The sequence below is a fragment of the Chionomys nivalis genome, chromosome 10 (genome assembly GCF_950005125.1).
Source record: "Chionomys nivalis chromosome 10, mChiNiv1.1, whole genome shotgun sequence".
Lineage (NCBI taxonomy): Eukaryota > Metazoa > Chordata > Mammalia > Rodentia > Cricetidae > Chionomys > Chionomys nivalis.
In genome coordinates, this window is record NC_080095.1 from 48115986 (window position 1) to 48140115 (window position 24130).

Here is a 24130-nt window from a genome sequence, read left to right on the forward strand (position 1 = left end):
TTTATTAGGTAAAAGCAATGGATTTCAAAATATAACAAAAATACTGTACTTAATCCAAAAATTCCACTTAAAATAATGTACAGAAAATACTCACATTATAGTATGCACTTATGCCGCTTACAGTTATTATATTTCGTTACACTTGCATTTAGTACAAAGTCAAGCCATTTTCTTTGGTAAATCTAGTGCAATAAACAGTCAAAAATTGTTTGAATCTTTTCTATCTTGATCAGGTTCCTTTAGTTACTGGGATTTTTTTCCCTCTATTTTCTATGTATTTTAAGATGCCTGCGGTCTGTATGCTTATGCACCCCAGAGAGATCAACCCTGGTGGTGTTTCATCTCTAACACTGGTCTAGACTTTTTGTCTTGCAACAGTCATATATTTGGAATATTTTTGTCTGTTTGTTTGAGACAGGGTCTCATGTCACCCAGGCTGGCTTTGAAATTACTCTGTAGCCAAGGCTGGTACTGAACTTTTCTTGATCCTCCTACTTCCCCACCCAAGCGCTAGGCTTGCAGGCATTCATCACCATGCCTGCTCCAAATCTGAACTCTGGCCAAGTTCTCCTCTTTGCTCTTTTCTCCTCCTATCCCCATTATCCTTTAGGGTGGACTCTTTCTAATTTTTCAGCCAGTTAGTTTCCAGAATGAGATTTAAGTTATTACTACCTCTAAGTTACATTTTTTAATTAAAAATTTTTTATATGAGGTCTCATTATATAGCCCTGGCTAGCTATATAATGGAGATCATTACGTACACTAGGATGGCCATGAATTTACAGAGATCTGCCTGCCTCTGCCTCCTAAGTGCTGGGATTAAAGTGTACGCCGCCCACAGCTTTCATTCCTTAGGACAGATTCCTTTTTGTAACTTTATTAACATACTTGAAGAATTTTGCATAAAAACAAAGTAAGCATCAGAACATTTTAAATCACACGTACACACACAAAGAAGCAATAAGGAATTAGTCACATAGTTGGTAAAAAGAAGTATATTCACAATAAGGAAATAATATGGTCATAAGATTCGTGTGGTTAAGGAGTGTATGTGTAGCAAAGCATTTGTAGTCATAGCCAGACTCAAATCTCACTAAATCTCCCCTCAGGAAAGGCTTTTCATAGACGTATTATCATTTCATTCAGTACTTATTTTTCTTTTGAAATTTGAGGCTGAGCAAACACTATACATAAGTTCTGAGATTAACAAAAATTCATTCTACGTTATGGGACCATATTGCTAAGTTCTGAAGAAGAAAATAGTGTATGGTTTGTGGAAATCTACCAGTACGGAATAGCGCTCCTCTAATCAGGAGACTTTCAGAAGGAAGCCTCACTGATATTCATAAGCAGGCGTGTGACTGGCAAACAGCGAGGAAAGAAGACCAGCATTACATTTCCATAATGTCGCATCATCTTGTTAAAGAACTGGTCCTGGATTTTCTTTTCTGTACCCATTTCTTTTTACTTACACTCTACAGATATTTTTAATATCCTTTTAAATTGCTTAACTACATTTCATAATATGTAAGCTATAATTCTGATCGTTATGAGTTTAGAATGTGTTTACGGGAATATGTAATTATTTCCCTGGACAGTGCATTTACAGAGGCCTAGCAAGCCCTTTATTCTAGAAGGGAACCGTGGCTTCAGTACTGATGTCATGACTTTTACAGTCACGTTTCTTTAGCAGATTTCCCGTTAGTACTAGGAGAGTCACTGCAAATCAGCTTTGTTACGATGTGATCCCAAAGTGATCTTTACTGAGTTTCCTTGGATCTTTGTAACTGGAACTTGGGGGCTGATGGCGTTTGTCAGGAAGACAGAAAAGATGGCGCCACGTCAGCTCTGCTTTCCTGGGTCTGCACTTAAAGATTATCTGCTGAAGAATGATTCTTCCCCATGTCCTCTCCACAGTCAATCTGTCACTTCTCCAGAGGCTTAGAAGGCCCTACGTCACCACTGCCACACAGAAAAAGACAAAACTCAAGAAAAATAACATCACAAGGCAACCGCTCTACAAGACAACATCATGCTAAGGTCAGAATATTTTCTCTTTGGCCCTGGCACGCTGCGGAGGGAACAGAATAGGGACAAGAGAATAGCCCTTAGAGCTTGAACTTATAAACTATTATCACTAGTGTAGTCTTCAAATGCAGGGCACCTTTTAGCTTTGTTTCCATATGGTCTACATAAGCATGGCACTGTGTGTGTGTGTGTGTGTGTGTGTGTGTGTAATGACGAAATGAGTGTCAGATGAGGGGAGCAGGGCAAGAGGGGCTGCCCTTCAAATGAGATAGTGTTGCAGTGTGTTTTCTAATGACCAATATCGGACTGAAACAATGTGATGAATTCGACAGTTCGTGGTTATGGTCCTCGCCATCACTCCAGCACGACTTTCCACAAATATTAGGTGTATATTTTGCAAATGAAAACCAAGTGTAAACATGGCCGGGCATAGTCCTGGGTTTGTGACTCTCCTAACCTGCCCCCCCCCCACCAATACTGGGCAAGGTGATATTTTTGTAGGAATGGTTTGCCCTAATACTAATATCTTTTTTTTTTAATTAGTCCCTTAAGATAATTTTCTCATATTAGGGAACATATCTGAAGCATTTGAAGGAAAAGGTGATCTTCATAATCTGGGTGCTTAGATCTGTCCCATCAGAAACAGCAATGTAGCTGTGCATGTTGATCCGTGCTTGTGGTATGAAACTGGGAGGTGGAGGCAGGAGGATCACCCTGCTCAAGAACAGACTGGGCTCCCTGAGGCCCCATCTTCAGAGCAGAACAAAGCCCTAGCTCTGCCTATTCACTCGACAGAGCGAATACACGGGTATAATATTGGTTTAAGCGGAATAACAGCAATGTTAAGTACAGCTTAAAGGTTGTATGCTTAACTCCAGTGCTTTCTGAAATAGGTCATTACAGACTACTATGCAATTTTCTTTTTTGTTTGTTTAGTTTTTTGAGACAGGGCTTATTTGTGCAGCCCTGGAACTTGCTCTGAAGACCAGGCTGTCCTTGAACTCAGGGGTCTGCTTGTCTCTGCCTCCTGAGTGCTGGGATTAAAGGTACATGCTACCATAACCAGCTTTTTTCAATGGAAATTTTCTTGCATGAAATTATTAATATTCTTTTTTTAAAAAAATATTTATTTATTAAATATACAATATTCTGTCTGCATGTATGCCTGCAGGCCAGAAGAGGTCACCAGACTTCATTACAGATGGTTGTGAGCCACCATGTGGTTGCTGGGAATTGAACTCAGGACCTTTGGAAAAGCAGGCAATGTTCTTAACTGCTGAGCCATCTCTCCAGCCCGAAATTATTAATATTCTTGGCTCCACAATGTCTTTTGTCAGCTTCCTTTTTGTACTTAGTTCAGTGATTAGCACATTGACACATTAGAATAAAACCAAGTATTGAATTGTAATTTTCATCATCTTTCAGTGTTAATGACCTTTTGCCCTCCATTGATCTGTGGACTTTGTTTTTGTTTTTTTTTTTTTAATTTTATTTTCGAGACAGGGTTTCTCCGTAGCTTTTTGGTTCCTGTCCTGGAACTAGCTCTTGTAGACCAGGCTGGCCTCGAACTCACAGAGATTCCGCCTGCCTCTGCCTCCCGAGTGCTGGGATTAAAGGCGTGCACCCACCACCGCGATCTGTGGACTTTGATACAAAGAAAATCTCTCAGTACTAATCTGCCTCAATGATTTGGTTCTTTTGACTATCATAAGGAAGCTCAAGATTTAAACTCAATGCTAACTTCAATTATGTATGTCTGTATGGGCATATGTTAGTAATCAATTGGTTCAAAGTTAGCATGGGTTTACAAGTTGTTTCTGTCATCTGGTTAGTTTCTATTTACCAATTGTCACTGACAGACACAAATATTAAAATCCTTCTCTTTTGGCCTTTTCCTAAAAAGTTAAATTACATCTGTTTTTTAGACTATCTCCATAATGTGTCCTAGAGACTGACAGGGAGCGGTGTGGAGCGGGCCATTTGAATAACCAGTCACGGAACATTCTCCATCTCATTGACGGATGGTAGCTAAATTATTAAAGTGGTAGCTTTAGCACAGACTGTTGTATAGACATTAAATAATAGCTGCAAAGGTCAGGATCGCACTGCTCTCCTGAAAGCATTGTCTTGAGTGCTGCTGGACTGGGGTGGTTATGAAGCTGCGACCTCCTGGGGTCATCGCTCATTTCTCTTGTAAGACCACCTTTGAGGAGCTTCCCAGACATCTACAGATATTCTCGTAAATGAAGTTACACACCGTTAGAATAACCGCCTTTTGTTTTTAAGCAGTCCTTTGGTAAAGCAACCACACTATCCCAGTGGAGGAGGGAAATAGTGAGTTTCTTACCCACATCTATTAAAGCAAAAAAGAAACTGGTTATTGTTATCTTGTTTTTTTCTTGGGAAGATTTGTTCAAGTAGTCCGACTTCTTCAACTCACTAGTTCCGTGACCAATACAAGAAAAGAGGTTAGTGGAAACTGAGATACAGAACACTGGCGGGGGGGGGGGGAGGGAGCCCACCAGAGGCCTGCACTGTGAATTCAAGCTAACTTTCTACTGATTATTGGACCTTCAAATAACTATTCCACGAAATGTTTTGAATTTAAATGACGCAAAATCAAAACATTCCTCAGCATTTCAAGTCTACAACACTCCAAATGACACATTCAAGTTTTGCTTTTTGCTTTCGTCACCTCACTTCAGATTGTTCCTAAGTACCCACTAACCAGCCACCTTACCAGGCACCACACATGAGATGACCCAGGAGTACAGCCTCACACGATCTTTATCGTGTGTCCTATGCTGAAAAGGCACTTCTTTGTAGACGGAACATGAGTCTTCACGATTAAGGACAAGAATGTAGCCTACACCAAAGATTAAGTTCAAATTCCAGGTCGAATATACAGTTTCTGTGTGGCTTAGGAAAGATAAGTTTTTGAACCTTAGCTCCCTTCCCCCCATCTGGAAAATTAGTATACTTACCACAAAGGGAATGAAAATCAATTAAAAGTATATGTGCAAAACATCTGAATATAGCGTGCTGAAGAAATGGATGCTCCGATCATTGGGAGCCTGACTTTGAGCAGACTGTGGGTTTCCTAAGCTGCAATGTTCATCTTCAAATTCTTCCTATGAAGGATGGCATCACTTGTGCTAGTTTTTTAGTGCCCATGCCTATCATACCTAGTTTACTGAGCTGAGCTACTGAGCACTGAGGACGGGATTCTATGAGAATATGCTCCCCTGCAATCCTAGTTAATGGTAGAAAACTGGCATTTTGTCATTGGGAAGGACTTATACAGAAAAAAAGAGGACGGTGAACAAAGCTGAGGAAATGATCGAAACAGATCAATGGGGTGGGGCAGCTCTTTTCTTTCTTTTAAACAACCTGTGACATGGTATCACGTAGTCCACTGGCCTCGAACTCTTGGTGCTCCTGGTTCAACCTCCCAAATGCTGATTTTCAAGTATGTGCCATCATATCCAGCTCTTAATGATAAAGCCAGTTCAAATTAGAAATGTCAAATTTTAAACTTTTAGCTGTATATACATATTTGGGTCTTTTTCCTTTAGCAGTGGTGTTATCTCTTTTGTTAACAAGGGCAGTTTTACTCTTCAATATTGCAGCTATCACACTGGCTTTTAAGATTTTTTTTTTCAGAGATCTAGTAAATATAGAACTTTATTAGTGATATAAAGGGGTATCGCTTAACCAGTGAGAAGTTACCACCAACCACCTCCACCTGGCTCTTAGGGGCACATACTGGCCATGCTTATAACCACGATCCCATGGGGTATTTCAGCTACCTTTGGATTAGCCTAATCAACACCTGAATCCTCCTCCTCCTCCAAACTCCATATATCGGTTTTCACTCAATTTTACATCGCGTTCATATTTTTGCTTTAAGATGAAACATGGACTTTCAATCCCATTGTGTGCTGTCCTCAATAGTATCTTTCATTTTCTGAGACAGGGTCTTACTACGTGAACACCAGTGCAGCCCTGAACTCAAGTGGTAGCCTTGAAACTAGCCTAGCCTCTTGCATGCTGGGATTACAGGCACTCAGTTTAATTATCCCCCACCCCCTTTTCTTTTTCTTTCTTTTTTTTTTTTTTGGTTTTTCGAGACAGGGTTTCTCTGTAGCTTTGGAGCCTGTCCTGGAACTAGCTCTTGTAGACCAGGCTGGCCTCGAACTCACAGAGATCTTTTTTTTTCTTTTTGTTTTTCAAGACAGAGTTTCTCTGTGTAGCCCAGGCTGTCCTGGAACTCACTTTGTAAATCAGACTGGCAATAAACTCAGAGATCGGCCTGCCTCTGTCTCCTGAGTGCTGGGAGTAAAGGTGCGTGCCACCACCACCCGGTAGCTTAATTCTTTTAAAATGTTTTGCTTAGAGTCAAATTGTTCATTACTTTATATTAATTAAACATTTGCTATATTCCATGATACCTATGTGAGTCATTTCTCTGAAAAACTTTCACTTCAAAAACATGGGCAATTAGCTGGGTATGGTGGTATGATGGAGCAATCCCAACACTCCCAAGGAGCACTAGAAGGATGGAACTCTCCATTCAGCCTCTTGCTGTACAGAGCAAGCCTGACTCAAAAAACGAAGAACCTGAAAGGACGCGAGAAGCTGAGCGCTGCAGCTCACGTCTATAACTCCTGAACCTGGGAGTCTAAACGGCAGAGGAGCAGCGTGAGCCTGAGGCAAGCCTGGGTTAGGCAGTGAACTGCAACATGGACGGGGAGGGATGAAAACCAGTTGAGCCCTGGTCTTCTGTTGCCTTGGTTCTACTTTATTAAGTTCTGAGGCCCAGTCTTTAAGAAATCATAGATCCACATTGTAATGTCAACCTTGGTAGAAATGCATTATTTCTCCCAGAATTTTTTTTTTTTTTTTTTTTTTTTTTTGCTGTTTCCAAAAGGGAAACTTCACACATAGCTCAGGGGCAGAATACATCAGGGCTCTGGGTTTGATCTGGAGGGCCAGAGGGGGTAAAAAACCTAATTAGACTATTGTTTAAGAAATTCCAGAAATGGGACTTCAAATAAAAAGTGCCATTAAAAGAGGGAAAAGATGCTATTCTTCTCTGATCTCTCTTTTCTTTTCCAAGTCTGGAAAACACAGATCCTAAATGTGTGATTAAAGGCCTTGTCATTGTCCTCACAGCCCAAGGAAAGAGAGAGGGGTCGAAGGCAGAGGAAGTGCTGGATGTTTTCCATCCCCCTTAATTTTACAAGCTAAGTAACTTTTTATTTTCTTTTTTAAAATTATTATTATGTATACAGTGTTCTATCTGCATGCTTGCATGCCTGCCAGAAGGCATCAGATCTCATTATAGATGGTTGTGAGCCACCATGTGGCTGCTGGGAAATGAACTCACTCGGGGTGTCTGGAAGAGCAGCCAGTACTCTGAACCTCTGAGTCATCTCTCCAACCCAAGCTAAGTAGCTTATACCTGAATCCTGTCTTGTTAAAGAAAATGAACTGTACATTCTACTTGGAGAAACCTGTGATACCCTGTAGCTTAATTCCCCAAAAACATGCGTACTATACAGTATGAAATAGAAAACACCACCAAACATGGCTTTTCCAACTGTCATAGCTGGGTAAAGTTGGGATACATTTGCTTCCTAATTTATTAGTTGTTAGCATACAATAAACACTAACTGAAACCCCTCTCCCTCATAAGAGGGGTCCCCTCCTCAAAAAGAGATATTTAAAAAGTGGGAGAGCCTTTGCAACAGGGAAAAGTGATCCCCTAAATGAAGCCCCCCCCCCCCGACACTGTATAACTTGACTGTCTTCCCTTCCTTTACGCTGCTCTTTAATGTCTGGCTTTGTGAGAACACTTGTCAGGTGCTTCCCAGTAATCCAGGTACGCATCTTATTTTTTCTTGTCAGTTTTAAGTACTTGTTAAACTATTAGATCTAAGAGATTTTAAAATGAGTGACCTTTCAGCTTTTCCCCTTACTAATTCCCACAATCTCCTTATGTTTTTGTGTCTCTCTTCTCAAGATCAGGTTTCAACCAGCTTGGCTTGCGTACCCTCTTGTCCTCACTAATACTTCAACACACGCCATCGATTTGTGCCCACTCTGTGCTCGAGTACTTTCAGCTAACCCTGTCCTAGCCAACACGTCTCTCAGTTCTCTTGGCAACTTGTGCTTTTATGCAAATAGCATGTAAAAATATGATTTGCGTGCCTTAAAAATATCGAGAGCAAGAAGAACAATGCTTTTAAACTACTAGCCACAAATCAGAGCCATACTTTTAATCCCTTTTAATCCAAGAAGGGTGTTTCAAGTAACTCACGTTAAAAGGCACTCTAGTCTCCAGGTGTGTTTATTGGTGGGTTGTTTCGCCAGTGTTTTAGCTCACATGTAACTGATGGTTATAGACCCTGTCAGCAACCGACAGTATGACTGCATCACCTGGCAAGTAGACTGCTTCCAGTTATATGCTGTGATTAGTTAATAGTCCTCAATCTTGTATCTTTTACAGATGATATATAAAGCATAGCGATAAACTGCAATTTGCCACAACACACTTCCTCCAAATCTTAGTGTAAAACACGACACACTTTTGTGCACTCTACTTTTATAGAACAACCAGATTTATAGTTGATTTCTTTATTTTATTAGATTTATCAATATACATGGCAGCTTTTTCAAATCTCAGTTCCAAAGTAATTTTAAAAATGAAAAATAATTTTTCCTTAAATGTCATATTCCTAAAGAGCTATTAAAGTCTTATTTAAAAACAAAATAATTGATAAACTAACACACTTTAGAAATCAGAATATTTTTAAATTAAAATATTTTAATGAATACAAGATGTCTTTTTAATTAACTATCATAGTTAAATTCAGTATCACAAAATGAAATGGCTTATCCCCACTAATTTCTCAAGTGAGGAAAAGTCATTGGGATTTACACTTAATATAAGTTTTAAATGTGATTATTAAATGATAATATTTTATCAATTATAGGAAATGTTCATTTATAGGAATTTCCTTAGGTCCATCAATCTTAGGCCAGGATTGAGCCCATGTCCCCACCTTACAGGTTAGATTCAGTGCACCTCACTTGCCTAAGCTTGTCAATTTAAGAATATGGATTTCATTAATAAGGGAGAATGAACAGTAGACACCCCACTATACAACTGACAAAAAGACAAAAAGGCAAAAACAAAACACCCCAAAAAGCAAAGCCAAAAAAGAAGCTAAAAATGAATAGGATAGTTTTTAAATAATTATTTAAAAATTCTTTTAAAAATTTAAGTAGGAATGGTCACTGATCTAGGGTTTAAAATTTCATAGGATAACCTTAAAATCAAAGTACATAGAAATAGTGAAATCATTACCTTATTGGTTAAAAAAAAAACACTAGTTTAATAGTCATTGAAGGGATAACAGCAACTTACAGTCTACATTGAAAAGTAACTTTAATGGTAGTTAAGAAAACTACGAACAAAGAATGCTCTTAGAAACATCAAAAATGATAACATTTAATGCCTAAAATATACTTAAGGTCCTAAACAAAAATGTTAAAGTAAAAGGGCCATGAAAAGTTTCCCCAACACTTCTTGTAAAATCAGTGTCTAAATAGCTCATCTCCTTTTCGCTTTGGTGTCCTGCCTATCAGCTAAACATTCGTACAGTAGGAAGCCCCTCAGGTTCTTTTCAAATGCTTGGCATTATAATGTGATCTCATATCCTTCCTCAAATTAAACTTTGCTCCACATATTCCACACGTATAGAGATGAACATCCATATGCTGCTCCAGTTGCTCATTATTTGGGAATATCTGAAAGCAGACCTGGCATATAGTCTCACCAGCAGATAAGTGGGAAATCATATGCCGTACATGGTCATGCTTTCGGAAGTTTCCTTGATCACAAATGGAACAGACATACCTGGCCATGCCTTTGTGCATGTCATTGTGCAGACGCAACTGCCGCTCTCTTAAAAACTGCTTTCCACATGTCTGACACACAAACTGCTTTTCCTTAGTATGAACAGTATAGTGTTCTCTCAAATGACAGCGCTGATAAAATCCTTTTCCACACAGATTACAAAAATGCTTTCGTCTGTGATCTCTTTCATTCTCTTCCATGATGGCACTCTTAAACATATCCTGGTCTAGGCAGCTAGACATATGCTCGACCACTAAGTTTTCAGTCTCGAAACGCTGGCCACAATTGGGACACCGAAAAGGACAAGCCGAGTGTTTAAATAACTGCTTTTTCTGGATACTGTTTATTTGGTAATGGCTGTCCCTGAAATCGTCTAGCATTTCAAACATGTCTCTTATCTCAGACTGCTCATCAGGGTTCTCGTCCATGTCCATCTTCTCGTCAGCATTTCCTAGCCCGTTCATCGTCAGATCCTGAGGTTCTCCACATCTCTGAGCGTGTTCCTGAAGCTGTCTGCCCTTGACAAGTATTTGTCCACATTTACCACATGCGCAGATGTTTTCGATGTGTTTGGCTAAGTAATGAGATGACAGGTCCTCCTCAGTTATTGGGAGTCCACACAACTCACAAGAGGCATTGTCAGCATCCTCTTGCCCTGGACTGCTATTGGTGGGGGGTCTCATACCTTCTAAACCACTTCTTTCATCCACACTTACGGACATCCGAGGCTTTAGGGTTTTCCTTCCACTCTTTTTAATGCCGACATCTTCCTCAACATAGTATCGATAAAATGGCTCTTCAGGTTCATCTTCTAACTCATCATTGTCCGTGGACTCATTGCAGTCTTTGTCAGCAACTTTAATGATGTTGAAGTCTTTCATCTCATCTGTAGGGATATCTTCAGGCTCCATCTTGATAATAATTCTTTTCGTCTCGGTGGCTCTACTTTTGTCTTCACCAGCCGCCATTCCAGACTCCACTGTGCCTTTTCTGCTCGCAGTGGTCGAAGCTGAATCATCAGGCGCCTGGCTGGCGTCTTCTCTGTATTTGTCTGTCTGTGCGGAAAATGTTTTGGAAGACTCCTTTTCACCAAGTTCCGCTTTGATGTTACTATCTTTGCCATCTCTAATATCTACTATTCGGTGGTAAGCTCTCGCCGTGCTTTGGTATGAATGTCTGTTAGTGCAGGTCAGCACATGCTCATCTAGTAACTTCTCACAGCTGAAGCCAAATCCACAACTATCACAGGTAAAACTCCGCCCAAAGCGTCGTGACACACGTTCTTTTGGAGTAGATAACTTGGACACAGAGCTTTTTTTACACACATCAAATATTGGCTCAGGAAAATTAGCTAACTGTAAAGATTCTTCGTCGGGCTCTCTGTGGTGTGGTGTATTCACCGTTGAACTGGGCTCCGCACACCACCTGCTGGCTTCGGTGCCATTCCTAGCCACCGTGTCTTCATACATCCTCACCCCAAAGATCATCTTGCTGTTCTGTTTGCTTGAAGCGGAGGACGAACACTTTGAACTAGAACAGTCTGCGTCCTGTATGTCTTCTAAGCAGTCAGGAACGTTGTACAGCTGTAGGTAGTTCATTGCCACCTTGAACTGCTCGAAACTGGAAGGAGCAGTCATAATCTTTCCTAAATACATGAACTGCAAAATGAGATCAAAACACTCAGCGCTTATTTTCATGTTGCTGAGATTCAGCTGTGCAGTGCTGTGCTGATGGTTCATGAAGAACATTCTAAAATAGGAGCTGCAGGCAGCCAAGACCGCTTTGTGTGCCTGGAAGTAAATGTCGTCGATAGCAATGCAGCAGTCGCAGAGGAAACCCCACTCTCTCTGGTTGTTGAGCTGCTGAAGGACATAGCTGCTGTGGCTGGCCTTCGCCATCTTCTAGTTAAACAGACCTACGTAAAACAAAAACGACAGCCAGACATCAGGCAGGCGCTTTCAATCAAGGCATGGTTTTCTATGCTAATGACGCAAAAGCCAGTAATAAGCCTAAATTATTTTTTAAATTTGAAGACAAAAATATTTAGCTATTTATTCAATTTTCTCATATTGAACAAAAGGCACCAAAAGCAAAAAACTTAACATTTTTAAAGTTAAGCCGGGTGGTGGTGGCGCATGCCTTTAATCACAACACTCGGGAGGCAGAGGCAGGCGGATCTCTGTGAGTTCGAGGCCAGCCTGGTCTACAAGAGCTAGTTCCAGGACAGGCACCAAAAACTACAGAAAAACCCTGTCTCGAAAAACAAAAAATTTTAAAGATAAAAATGAGGCAGAGGCAAGCAGATCTCTACGAATTCCAGACCAGTCTGGTCTATACGGTTAAGTTCCATGCCAGTCAAGGCCATATAGTGAGACCTTGTATCCAAACAAACAAGGAAGGATGCATGAGGACCCCTAAAACCCTATCTTTAAAAAGCTAGGCACGGGTGCATCTCTGCACCCAATAGACTTGCTGGTGGGCCAGCCAGCTAGCCTACTTATGAAATTCCAAGTCAACGAGAGACCCTGTCTCAAAAATAAGGTAGACAGCACCTGAGGAACAATGTTTGACTGGCCTCCATATGCACGCACGTGCGCACACGTGCGTGCACACACACGCACACATATGCCCCTATACACAAATGAACATATACACACAAAAACTGTCTTCATGCTAGGGGAAAAACATATACTAAATTTGAAAGGGACAGACATCTTAAACAACAGAACACACAAACAACAAAAGTAAAAGTAAATAAACAACTTAAACTAAAAGTTAATAAATTGAGTGTAGAGCATTAAAAGCCTCTTCAATGATTTGATATTAAGGAACTGTTGCTTTTCTTTAAAGTGATAAAAACAAGTCTTTTCTCAAATTTACTTTGGGGTTTTAAAAGTTATATGTACTACATACATGCGGAGCCTGTGGAGGTCAAGGAGGGCATTTGATTCCTTGGAACTGGAGTTAAAGGTAGATTAAAGTACCCATGAATAAATGCTGGGAACCCAAGCAGGGTCATCTGCAAGAGCACTAAGTGTTTAACTGCTGGGCCATCTCTCGTGCCCTCTACCTAAGGTTTTGGGGACAAGAGTTCTACCATATAATTATGAGAACCTCAGACTCAGACGCCTACTTCAGTCTCCTGAATACAGGACCACACATGTGAACCCTTATCAAAGCAGGGCCTTAAGTGTTTCATTTTTTTTATTTGCCTTAAATTTTCCACAGAAAAAATTTATTAGGGCTGGAGAATGGCTTAGTGGTTAAGAGCATTCCTCCAGAGGATCCATGTTCAATTCCCAGTTCCTACATGGCAGCTCACAACCATTTGTACCTCCAGTTCCAGGGGATCCAATGCCCTTTTCAGGTCTCCATGGGCACTGTACATATTTGGTGCACAAACATACAAACAAGCAAAAGATGAATACACATAAACTAAATCTTTTAAAAATAAATCAAAAATTCTATTTAAAAAATCTGCTGGGTTTGGTTGCCTAAGTCTTTAATCCTAGCACTTGGGAGGCAGAGGCAAGCAGATCTCTGAGTTCCAGGCCATCCAGGCCATCCAGACCTGTCTCAAAAAAAAAAAAAAAAAAAAAAACAGGAAATAAAAAAGCTGGGTGGTGGTGGTGCACACCTTTAGTCCCAGCACTCGGGAGGCAGAGACAGGAGGATCTATCTCTCTGAGTTTGAGGCCAGCCTGGTCTACAGAGCTAGTTCAAGGATAGGCTTCAAAGCTACAGAGAAACCCTGCCTTGAAAAAAATAAAAAAGTATATTGATGAATGAAGGCAGCAAATGAAGAGGCAGAAACAGAATTGCTACAACTAGAATTATATAAAACAAATCTACACAATAACACAACTGAATGCAAAGAGTTAAAAAATATAGAAAAACACTGACCCAAGCCCATTTTAAGCAGGGTGAGATTTTGAGGTCATACTCCTCATCCCACTGTATGATTCACAGTAACTTTTAATGAAAAATAAAGAGAAAGGGCTGGAGAGATGGCGCAGAGGGTAAGAGCACTGGCTGCTCTTTTCCCGAGCACCTGAGTTCAATTCCCAGCAACCACATGGTGGCTCACAACCGTCTGTAATGAGATCTGGTGCCCTCTTCTGGCCTGCAGGCAGAACATTGTATACCTAACGAATAAACATATATTTAAAAAAAAAAAAAAAAAGGTTAAGAAAAAGAGAAAGAAGCAAAGAGGACCAAGGACCAATAGCTCTAAAAAAGACCTTCTAGTATTAGCAGTTGTTGAAAACTGAAAACACCTGAGTGGAACCTAGTGATGCCCACACAGGGAGGAGATGAAACTGAGCAAGGCAGGGCAGACGACGCTGGATCCCAGTCCTGCTCTCCCATGTGCCCAGTATCAAGGTGGGAATAACAACTACAAACACAGGGACTCACACGGTTAATGTGTAAAACGTGGGGTTTGCCATGTAATCATTAACGGAAACAATACTGGCAGCGGTTCTAACGACTGTAATGGCGGTGTTTATTTGAACACCAGGAGGTAAATCTAACTAGATAACGTTGTTTCCTTCCAAGTAAGAGCCAAATGACAGAGTCAAAAAATTCTAAGATCCATTCTTATCCAAAATGAAAAACAGTGATTTGGCCACTAACTAAAGTCAACTACATATGTACTTCAATTAGTTAAAACCCATATTTTGCATTAACGTAAACAAGCACTACACCCATTGGTACAGCCTCTAAAGCACTTTGATGCAGGCTTTTTCATTCAATAAATCAGTCACTGTGTACAGCAACAGCACCGGCGTCCCAAAGACCAAGGTCACTTGAAGGTGTTTTCTTCCCAAGATTAGTGACGTCTCTCAGCGTGCAGTCAGGAAGTGTCTGCTCTATAGAAGGCGGCATGCTGTTGCCGGATGTAAACCCCACTGCCTCTGTGTGTCCCATCCTCCTGTCTTCCCATCCTACTGTGAGATGCTGAACAGGGAAGGGCTAAGGGAGTTTTCAGTGCTATCCCTACAATTTCCAGGCAGACCTACAATTATAGTTCCAGCAATGTTATTATTTATTATACAACTTTATTATCTACTTGTAAAACTGATTTTACCCAGAGGGTGGGAGCTGGGAGGATTCTTGGAAGACTTTCAGCTTATCTCTTTCAAGTTTTGCATTACACTCATATAAAGCAGCTGGGTGTGGTGGCACATTCCTTCAAGCCAAGCACTTGGGAGGCAGAGAAAGGAGCCCTGAATTTCAGGCCAGCCTCATCTATAGTTCCAGGATAGCCAGGGCTACACAGAGAAACCGCTGTCTCTAATCCCTACTCCTTGCCAAAAAATGGTATAAAGCATTTACTTTTATTAAACAATTAACAATTTCACTCAAATTCCAAAGGCTTGCTTTCATTTTTTTTTATACTTAAAAAAAAAATGTTGGGATGGGGCGGGGAGGGGGTAGAGAAGACTCAATGGCTATGAGCACTTGTTGCTCACAGAGGACTTGGGTTCAATTCCTAGCATTCACACAGTGGCTTACAACTTGTCTATAACTCTAGTCCCAAGGGATCTGAAGCCTTCTTCAGACCTCAGCAGGCACCAGGCACACAACCTTGGTGTTCTAACATATAGAGAGGGAAAACACTTATACACAAAATAATAAACAGATCGAAAAGAAATGTTCACGGGTGTGGCTTTAATGCCAGCACTGGGAGGCAAATGGGGAGATCTGTGAATTCCAGACCAGTCATGGCCAGAGTGAGACAGTCTCAAAGCAAACCAAAATGTCACCAAAATTTAGTGAGCTTTACATTATGTAGTTTATTTACATAAAGAGTCCTTACATTTCACCTGCTCCCGTTCTCATTTGTTACCAGCTAGCTATCTCACTGAACAGAAGCAAAACCCTCAACTTGCATTCAAAGGTCTGACACCCAGGAAAGCACTCCAGCAGTAAGGAGGCACGGATCCAATACACCTTACGACACAACTAAAGATTACTTTGAAAGCATTTACCAGCTTATTTTAAAAGTCAAAAATGGTCACATGAACTTTATTAAGCAATTCAGTAGATCTAAGCCCAAAAGTCTTATTTCATAAAAAAGCAACATCTCTGACGATTAAACATTAGATCAGGGTACAGTTAACTGTGCAAACCAGGTACTGGGACTACTGACAGGGATTCATATGTACCTCAGATGGCATTAAAACTTCCTTGGTACTATCCAGCGTGGTCTTCTGCAAAGACCATCAACTAAGGACTGGGTGCAGGTCCTGAATTTAGATGCTACCGTATAGGTGACAAGCCTCATCTGAATGACGGCTGTAGGCTGTAATGTAGTTTTATCTGTCTTTACTGGTATGGTCCCTATATACTATGTAGCTTTTTTTTTTTTTTTTTTAATTTAAATACAGGGTCTTACGTAGCCAAGCCTGGCCTCAAACTTGATTTGTAGTAGAGGATGATGACCTCGAACTTCTGATCCTCCTCCTTCCACCTCCCAAATTCTAGAATTACAGGCCTGCAGCACCAGACCTGGTTTGCTAAGTGCTTGGGCTGGAACCCAGGGCCTCCCGCATGCTAGGTAAGCAAGCAACGAGCTATACCCCCAGCCTTGGAGAAGCCATCGTCAGTACACTTCTCACATAGTAAAATTTCAGCAACAATTCATTCCACGGCTAAGTTTCTTAAATGGTAAATAATAGTTTTTACCTGATGATGTAAATATGTACGTAAAACAGTAGTGGTACACACCTTCAATCCCAGCAGTTCCACACTGCCAGAAGTACATAGGGACAGAGACAGGCAGATAGATAGACACACACACAGTCCAATTTCTAAAAGGAACAAAAATTTTGAGGTTCTCTGTTTAAAACTTGTGGAAGCCAGGTGGTGGTGATGCACACCTTTAATCCCAGAACTCATGAGGCAGGGGCAGCTGGATCTCTGAGAGTGAGGCCAGCCTGGTCTACAGAGTAAGGCTCAAAAGGTCTACCAGGACAGGCTCCAAGGCTACACAGATAAACCCTGTCTTGAAAACCCTAGATAAATAAATAAAACTCGTGGGAATAACCAGTTGTAGAGATTACTAAAGATAAAAGGTTTTACTTTGAGGCACATAAGAGAAAATGCCAAAACACTATTCACTATTTAAACCAGGCATTCTGGCTAGCTATTAAATTCAGTACTTAGTACAGGAAGTTCTGAATTTATAATGGGATAATGTTCCAAAACTTATTTTTAAGTTATTTGGAATCTGAAACACACATTCCCATAGAAACAATGCTATAAATGGTGGCTCAGTCTCATGCTCACACCCAAAAGTCTGTTAGAGCCATCACGTGTCCGGTATCAATCTTAACAATGCTTGTGTCATTAGTATTCACTGATCTAAGGAGCAGTATGGTACAGTAATGACCACTATACTGAGCTCTCAGGGACAGGGACAGGCTTAAAGGCCTTAGTGTTCCTGTGCCCAGCAGTCTTCCCACATGGCTGGCACTTAGCACGTTTGTTAAGTGAAAGGGGAGGGAGAAAAAGTTCGGGAAACAGGCACTGCTAGATATGGGTACCAGTTCTACCCGCTTGGTAGCTCCCAGGAAGCCTTTCCGGTCCCTGTATCCTACTTCTCAACCATCAAAGCAGGACAATTACCCTCAGCAAAGGGTTCTTGCAGAAACTAGGAATGACAATGTTAATGTCATCACACTGAACACCATTTACAAAACTTCACGCAAAATCAGGCTGCGGGGGGTGGGGTGGAGGGTGGGCTGGGGGGGGGGGTTAAGCCATATGCTCAGCCACAGAGTTTCAGTGGTTGTCAGGGTTAAACCTGGGTCTCCAGCCTCCTGGCCCAGGCTCTTCCTATTCCTAACAGCTCCCATGATTCCTCCTGCTCATCACTAAGCATTGGTGACACGCAGGAACTGTCTGCACTTACACCAAATATCCTCACATTTCCACTCTTGCTGGAGACTGTGGCTTATTGGTTGGCTGGTGTTTCTGCTGCCTGCTCAAGCCAACAGCTGTCCCTTCTAAAAGGTATGCTGATCTGCTGTCCACTATTTTAATCCCACAGGTTGTGAAACTAGACAAAAACTTGGTGAAACAAGCTACATAATTGAATTCTTTGAGGTCCTATGTACTATGATAGTAGGCAACCAAATTGCCTTCTCTGGCTTCTCGGCAGGATAATGGATAATAAATGTTACATCAAGCAACACGAATGAACCATTTCTGTGGTTCAACTGGATCCCAGAAAAGAAATTCGTCCACACTAAAGGCAAAAATAGAGTTTTGAATACTCTTTTTCTCTCCATTTTTAACCCCCTATCCTAGAGGCAGCATAGCGATTTCCTGAACACCAGAGGGCACTATAGGTACCTCTGACCTGAAAGTAGCTACCCCAAAGTTGGTCCCCTTAGCACAGATGTTTGTATTGTTAGAGTTTGTGGCATAGGACTCTACTTATTCCCAGTGTTGTCTGCTGTAATTTTGAGCAACTGACACAGGCCACTGGCCTATCCTTTATCTTAGAACTGAAGTATCCAGGGCTGGAGACATGGCTCAGAGGTTAAGAGAACTGGCTGCTGTTCTGGAGGTCCTGAGTTCAATTCCCAGCAACTACATGATGGCTCACACCCATCTATAATGAGATCTGGTGCCCAGAACCCTATATACATAATAAATAAATTTAAAAAAAAAAAGAACTGAAGTATCCAGTAAGTGCTGCTGAGTATCCTGCCAGGCAGCTCTTCCCAGTCATCAGTCACTTTCCTTCTTCAGCAGTCCTGAAAGTCTAACAAAGTGTACTGCTTCCAGTTCTGCAGCTCCTGTGGTTTCTGCTTAGTTCTAACCAAAATAGTGAAAACTCCAATTTTTTTTTTGAGACAGGGTCTCACTATGTAGATCAGGCTGGCCTCAGAGATCAGCCTGCTTCTGCCTCCTAAGTGCTGGAATTAAAGGTATGTATCACCACACCCAACAAAACTCCAAATTTTTTTATCTAATTTAGATAAATGAAACAAAACAATAAAAAGTATCTATTCTAAGCACAATTCCATTTTTAAACCTTAAATCTCTTAAGATTTCCTCAACCCCAAGCCCTTGAGTGAAAGCTTTTACTTCACAGTACATCTCTAGGGAACCCTGGTTGAGCCATGATGAAGTGGGACCTCTTTTCCACGCTCCAAAAACCCAACATCAGAGACAAATAATAGAGCATCTAAACTGGAGGCTGTGTCAGGCTGTACAGTCCTTGAGAACAAGGTGTCACGTCAGTCTTGACTACAACCTCTAGCTTCTAGTAGTTACTTGGCGTGTGGCTGGCTGTATATTTAACAAGGTTTTCAAGGAATAAATGTTGAAGTGGGCAAGTTTTATTCTGCTTATCAGTTTTAGCTTTGGCTGTCACTGAAACTTTTAAATCGTTGTTGACAACTTACATTCTTTGTCAACTGATTTTCACAACACCGCGAGATAGGTTCTAAACTACCCTTACTTTCATGAATGAAGAAACAGATGTGGCAGTTAACTACTCATCCTGTAAACAAAAGAGGGGGCTGAAACTCTAACTCCTGATTCAAAATGCAGTGTTTCGGTCTCTGTAATCCAGACACTTCCTGGGTATGACTATTAAGTCGGTGAGGAGCCCCTCTGGGACATTCTAAGCCTCCCACCGTCACACTTTCCATTATTGTAAAAGCTCCCGTGGTTCTTGCACTGTCTTATCTGGCAGGCAGGCAGAATGCACCCCTCCCTATCGCCTTTTCCATCTGCTGACCACCCATCCCACCCCTACTGCTGGCAATTTCAAGTGGGAAGGCGCTCTTCAGTTAGCTCTTAAACAGACAACATGCATCTCACACAGAAATTTATTATTTAATATTTTGTGGGTTTTTTTTTGGGGGGGGAAGGGTCTCGCTAAGTAGCCTTGGCTGGCCTTGAACCTATGGGAAGTCCACTTGCCTCTGCCTTCTGAGTGTTGGGATTAAAGTCATGCACCCTCACACTCTGCTATCCTTTAACTTTTAATACTCATTATATTTTGCAGTGCTGAAGGTTGAACTTAGGGCCTCAAACAGGATAGACAAGCACTCTACCACTAAGTTATACCTCCAGCCCTGAAGCATGATTGAGAACAATTTATATTCACATAGTAGTGTTCTAAAAAAGTGTGTCTTCAACACCCTCAATTAAATTTGTATGCATTAAATTTGCATGTATTGTTTTCGGGCTTTATTAGAAAACCAGCTTCACAGCTCATCTTTCTTGAATACAACAGGTTAAGTAAAACGCACCTTAAATATATGAAATGCCAAATGTGAGTAAAATTTAGGCCAGAGTCCTCGCAGTGCCCCACACTGTTAGTCCTTCCCATGTCATAACCTACAACACGGTCATTAATGTCCCTTTCGTTCTGATTTCCTTCCTATCATGTTTGTCTGCAGCTTTGGATGCTGATCAAGAGGAAGCCGCACCATCACAAAAAGACACAAGGATATCTCGGCAGTGGTTTTAGAGTCAAGTATACCCACTCATTCCAATGGTAAGGTAGGAAGCTCTCTATAAATGAAGGGTTTAGCCTGCATACATCAACCACATAATGGATTGATCAAAACACTTGCAAAGGATGAGAGGAAGCCCACCAAGGTAAACTAAAACAGCAGCCCTATTAAACATAAAAACTTACACATGTTACTAAATTATAGAATTTGACATCAGCTCAATGCAAAAACCCTCCCTCCTTTCCTGCTGCCTGTCAATTTTCACCAATCTGAGCTCTGAAAAGAGAACAGGAGCCTATGAACGGGAACAGGCCAGAGCAAGGCACAGGCAGCAGCAATTGCTCAGATGCTGCCTTCATATTATTAAAGCAAGGAACGGACTGTTCAGTGATTATCTCTGGGGAGTGGGAGTCACAGCAGCTTCCCTGTTTTGTATTTTGTGTACTTTAGTACAGGTTGAATTTTTAAAGAACATGCATTTCTATCATTGAAACAGGACTCCACCCAGCACTCAGGAGGCAGAAGCAGGTGAATCTCTGAGTTCGAGATCAGCCTGGTCTACAGACCTGAGTTCCCAGGATAGCCAGGGCTACACAGAAAAAAGAGAAACTTCAGCTCAAAAAATAAATTAATTAAAAAAAAAAGGAAGGAAGGAAGGAAGGAAGGAAGGAAGGAAGGAAGGAAGAAGGGGCATTCCTTCCCACTTTAAGGAAAAATGGATAGAAATAAGCTAATTATGCTAACAGAAGAACATATGAAAGAACAGTAAAGCATTTCCACTATTTTATTAATAGAGACACTATCACAAGGAACCATCAAAATTACGATAGAAACCAAAGTGAACCCTGAAGCAGATGTTTCACAGGTTTTTCCCAGGACAAAAGACTTCAGTCTAAAAATATTACTTAGCACTTCTATCATAAATGTCCCATCCCCTACCCCTCGCTTTAGGCAAAGATATAGTCTGTCCTGGCTAGAGAGGAACACTACCCCCCCCCCAAGGGCAGCAATACTTTTTCCTGAATGTTAAAAATTAAAAAATGGTGTTGCAAGAACACTGGACACTTTGAAAAGGGGCCTCATTGTACCAGAAACTGACAAACGTGGAGAGTGAGGAAGCAGAAGGCACAAAACTGCAGCTACCACGAAATCAAAACACAAGGACATGAGCAGGCTTGGCAGCACAAACCTTTAATCCTAGCACGGTGGAGGCAGAGGTGGGCACACCTCTCCGAGTTCCAGGCCAACTTGGTCTAGAGTTCTAGGTCAGTCAGTGCTACAAAACAAATAAAACCCACAAAGTCACAGGCCTGTTATCCCAAAACCAGTGAGAGGCTGGAGCCGGAGGATAGAAAGCTAAGGCCAGTCCTGGGCCAAAAACCGAAGTCTAACTTAAAAAAAAAATCAAAACAAAATAGAAAACAGTCAACATGGTGCTGCATGCCACTAATTCTAGCACTTAAGAGGCAGAGGCAGGCAGATCTCTGAGTCTGAGGCCAGCCTGCTCTACAGAGCACACACAGAAAGAGAAGGAACACGAACACACACACACACACACACACACACACACACACACACACACACGGTCAAGAAGCTATGCTTATGCCCTAGTTAAAAATGGGTTCTTTTCGGACAATGATGTACCCACCACAAGCACTGGTTCAAAACAGAGTGCTCCTGATGTTAGAAATTGGAAGAATTTAGTATCATGAAAACTGAGACTTTGGTTTGTTTTTTTTTCTAATTATGTGTTTATGTGGGGGAGGGGTATGTGCACAGGAGTTCCCTGGAACTGGAGTTACAGGCAGTTGTGAGTTGCCTGATAAGGGGGCTGGTAGCCAAATTCGGTTCCCAGGAAGAAAACCAAGTGCCATTAACCACTGAGCCATCTCATTATTCGCAAGTTTTTTTTTTTTTTTTAAAAAGGTCCAGGCCAAGTCCAGATTAGCCTCCAACTCCCAATCCAGCCTCTAAAGTGCTGGGATTATAGGCATGCACAACCACACCCTGTAAAATTTTGGCGTCAATAGTGAAATCCTGTTGTTAAAATGGTTGTAAGATGCTATAACCAACACTGTACCGTAGAATTCCTACTTATTAACCTTTGGAAAGACATTTCACCTCTTCCCCGCTTTAGTTCCATCTATTTCTTTAAGAGGAAGAACCCCGCGTAGCTCCTAATGCCACTCAGTATTGCTGAGACTTTAGGAGATAACAGCAAGTGATTCAAAAGGGAAGTTTACAGTTCTGGGCAACCGACCGGCCATCATTCAGGCTTCAGACTCCTGCACCTCCATCCAGATCACATCCATTGGAGGTGACAAAGTTAAAGAATCTATTTTATACCCTTTTCAAACCAAGGTTGCTTTAATGTTATAAGAACTACATCGTTTCCCCAAAACTGCTTCAAGGTACCTTGAACTTCGGCTCAAGAAGTTAACTCTAAGTTGTCTTATGAACACAAAACCAGGCTTGGTGGCTCATACCTTTCAATCCAGAATTTAGGATTTCCTAAGGTAGACGTCCAAGCGAGCCTGGGCTTACCTTGCCAGACCGTGTCTCAAAAAAAAAAAAAAAAAATGCTTGGAACGCTTTGTGGATTCCAGCGTCAAAGGGAAAAATGTTGCCGCAGCGATACATACTGTACGGAGCTACATTCTGACCAGTGAAGAATCTACGTGTACCTTCACAGCGACAGTCGACTCGACTCAGGAACACGATCACACAAATACAAATACTCTAGCCCCAGAAAACAAGGACTTTCAGTAACCTGCTCCTGACGCGTCCGGAGTTGGAAAATGTCTTGTCAAGCCCTCCGATCACGTGGGCGCGAGGCTCAGGTGGAGAGGCAGCCGGGGAGCGGCAGCTGAGCTCAGACCCACGCCGGCACGCTCCAGCCGCAAGGACTCCCGATCGCCACCCAACTCGCTCACCGCCTCTCCCAGAACTTCTACTTGTAAGCGCCCACCACTGGAGGCGAAAAGCACTTTCTTTTCGGGAGTAGGGGGTGAAAGGAAAAAAAAAATCTCGTCCACAGAAAAATCTCCAACCCCCCGAGACCTACCACTTTTGACCCGAACAAAAAGCGTGTGTGCTGACGAGAGGGGGTGGGAAAGAGCGAAGCAGGAATCCGCGCGGCCCAGCCGCCTCCTCCCTCGGAGCGCGCCCAAGTCTGCGGCCTCCGGCTCCGGGACGCTCCCCTCCCACCGACGGCCCGGCCGCAGCTGGAAGTTAGCGAAGCGCGCTCCGGGCCCGTCAATCAAGCGCGGCCTCCCGCCTCCACCTCCCCTCCCCCTCCCCCACCCCAAAATAAAATAAAAGGAAAAAGAAGTAATTTGGGAAGTCGTCTGGAGAGGGGATTCGTCCCGGACCCGGGGAGGCCGCGCGCACCGGAATGACCGCCAGCACCGAAGCAGGCGGGCCGGCTCAGCAGCCCCCCGCCACCGGATCCTCGCCGCGCGCCCTCCGCGCTCCGGCTTCCCCCGCACCGGTCGCCGCCGCCGCGGGCCAAGCACTCCACGCCAGGCCCGTGGCCCGGCTCGGGTCAAAGTTGCGCAAATCGCTCCGACGACTGGCAGATACTCACCGGGCGCGGCGGGACGCGCGGCTGCGGAGGTTTTCGGGAGTTCCAAGCGGCGGGGCCGCGGGGTGAGCGGGCGGGCCGGCGGAGGCGAGGGGCCGCGGGCTGCAGTTGA

At 42.3% G+C, this 24130-nt stretch overlaps 1 protein-coding gene across 2 annotated transcripts; it reads right to left on the minus strand.

The window, feature by feature from the left end:
* Zbtb1 (zinc finger and BTB domain containing 1) lies at positions 1 to 24110 on the minus strand. Of its 2 annotated transcripts, XM_057783223.1 has the most exons (3): positions 24022 to 24110; positions 9953 to 11867; positions 1 to 1962 (listed from the first exon to the last, which is right to left on the minus strand). In XM_057783223.1, the coding sequence occupies exons 2-3, from the start codon at positions 11848 to 11850 to the stop codon at positions 1926 to 1928; spliced, it is 1935 nt and encodes a 644-aa protein (XP_057639206.1). In that variant the 5' UTR covers positions 11851 to 11867; positions 24022 to 24110; the 3' UTR covers positions 1 to 1925. The 2 variants fall into 2 exon arrangements, with proteins under 2 accessions (XP_057639206.1, XP_057639205.1); XM_057783222.1 differs by lacking the exon at positions 1 to 1962 and having other exon boundaries at positions 7838 to 11867.
* Between the last annotated feature and the right edge of the window lie 20 nt (positions 24111 to 24130).

What these genes read in the sequence shown, in the direction of transcription:
- Zbtb1 (XM_057783222.1), bottom strand. Translation starts at nt 11,850, where the DNA reads ATGGCGAAGGCCAGCCACAGCAGCTATGTCCTTCAGCAGCTCAACAAC.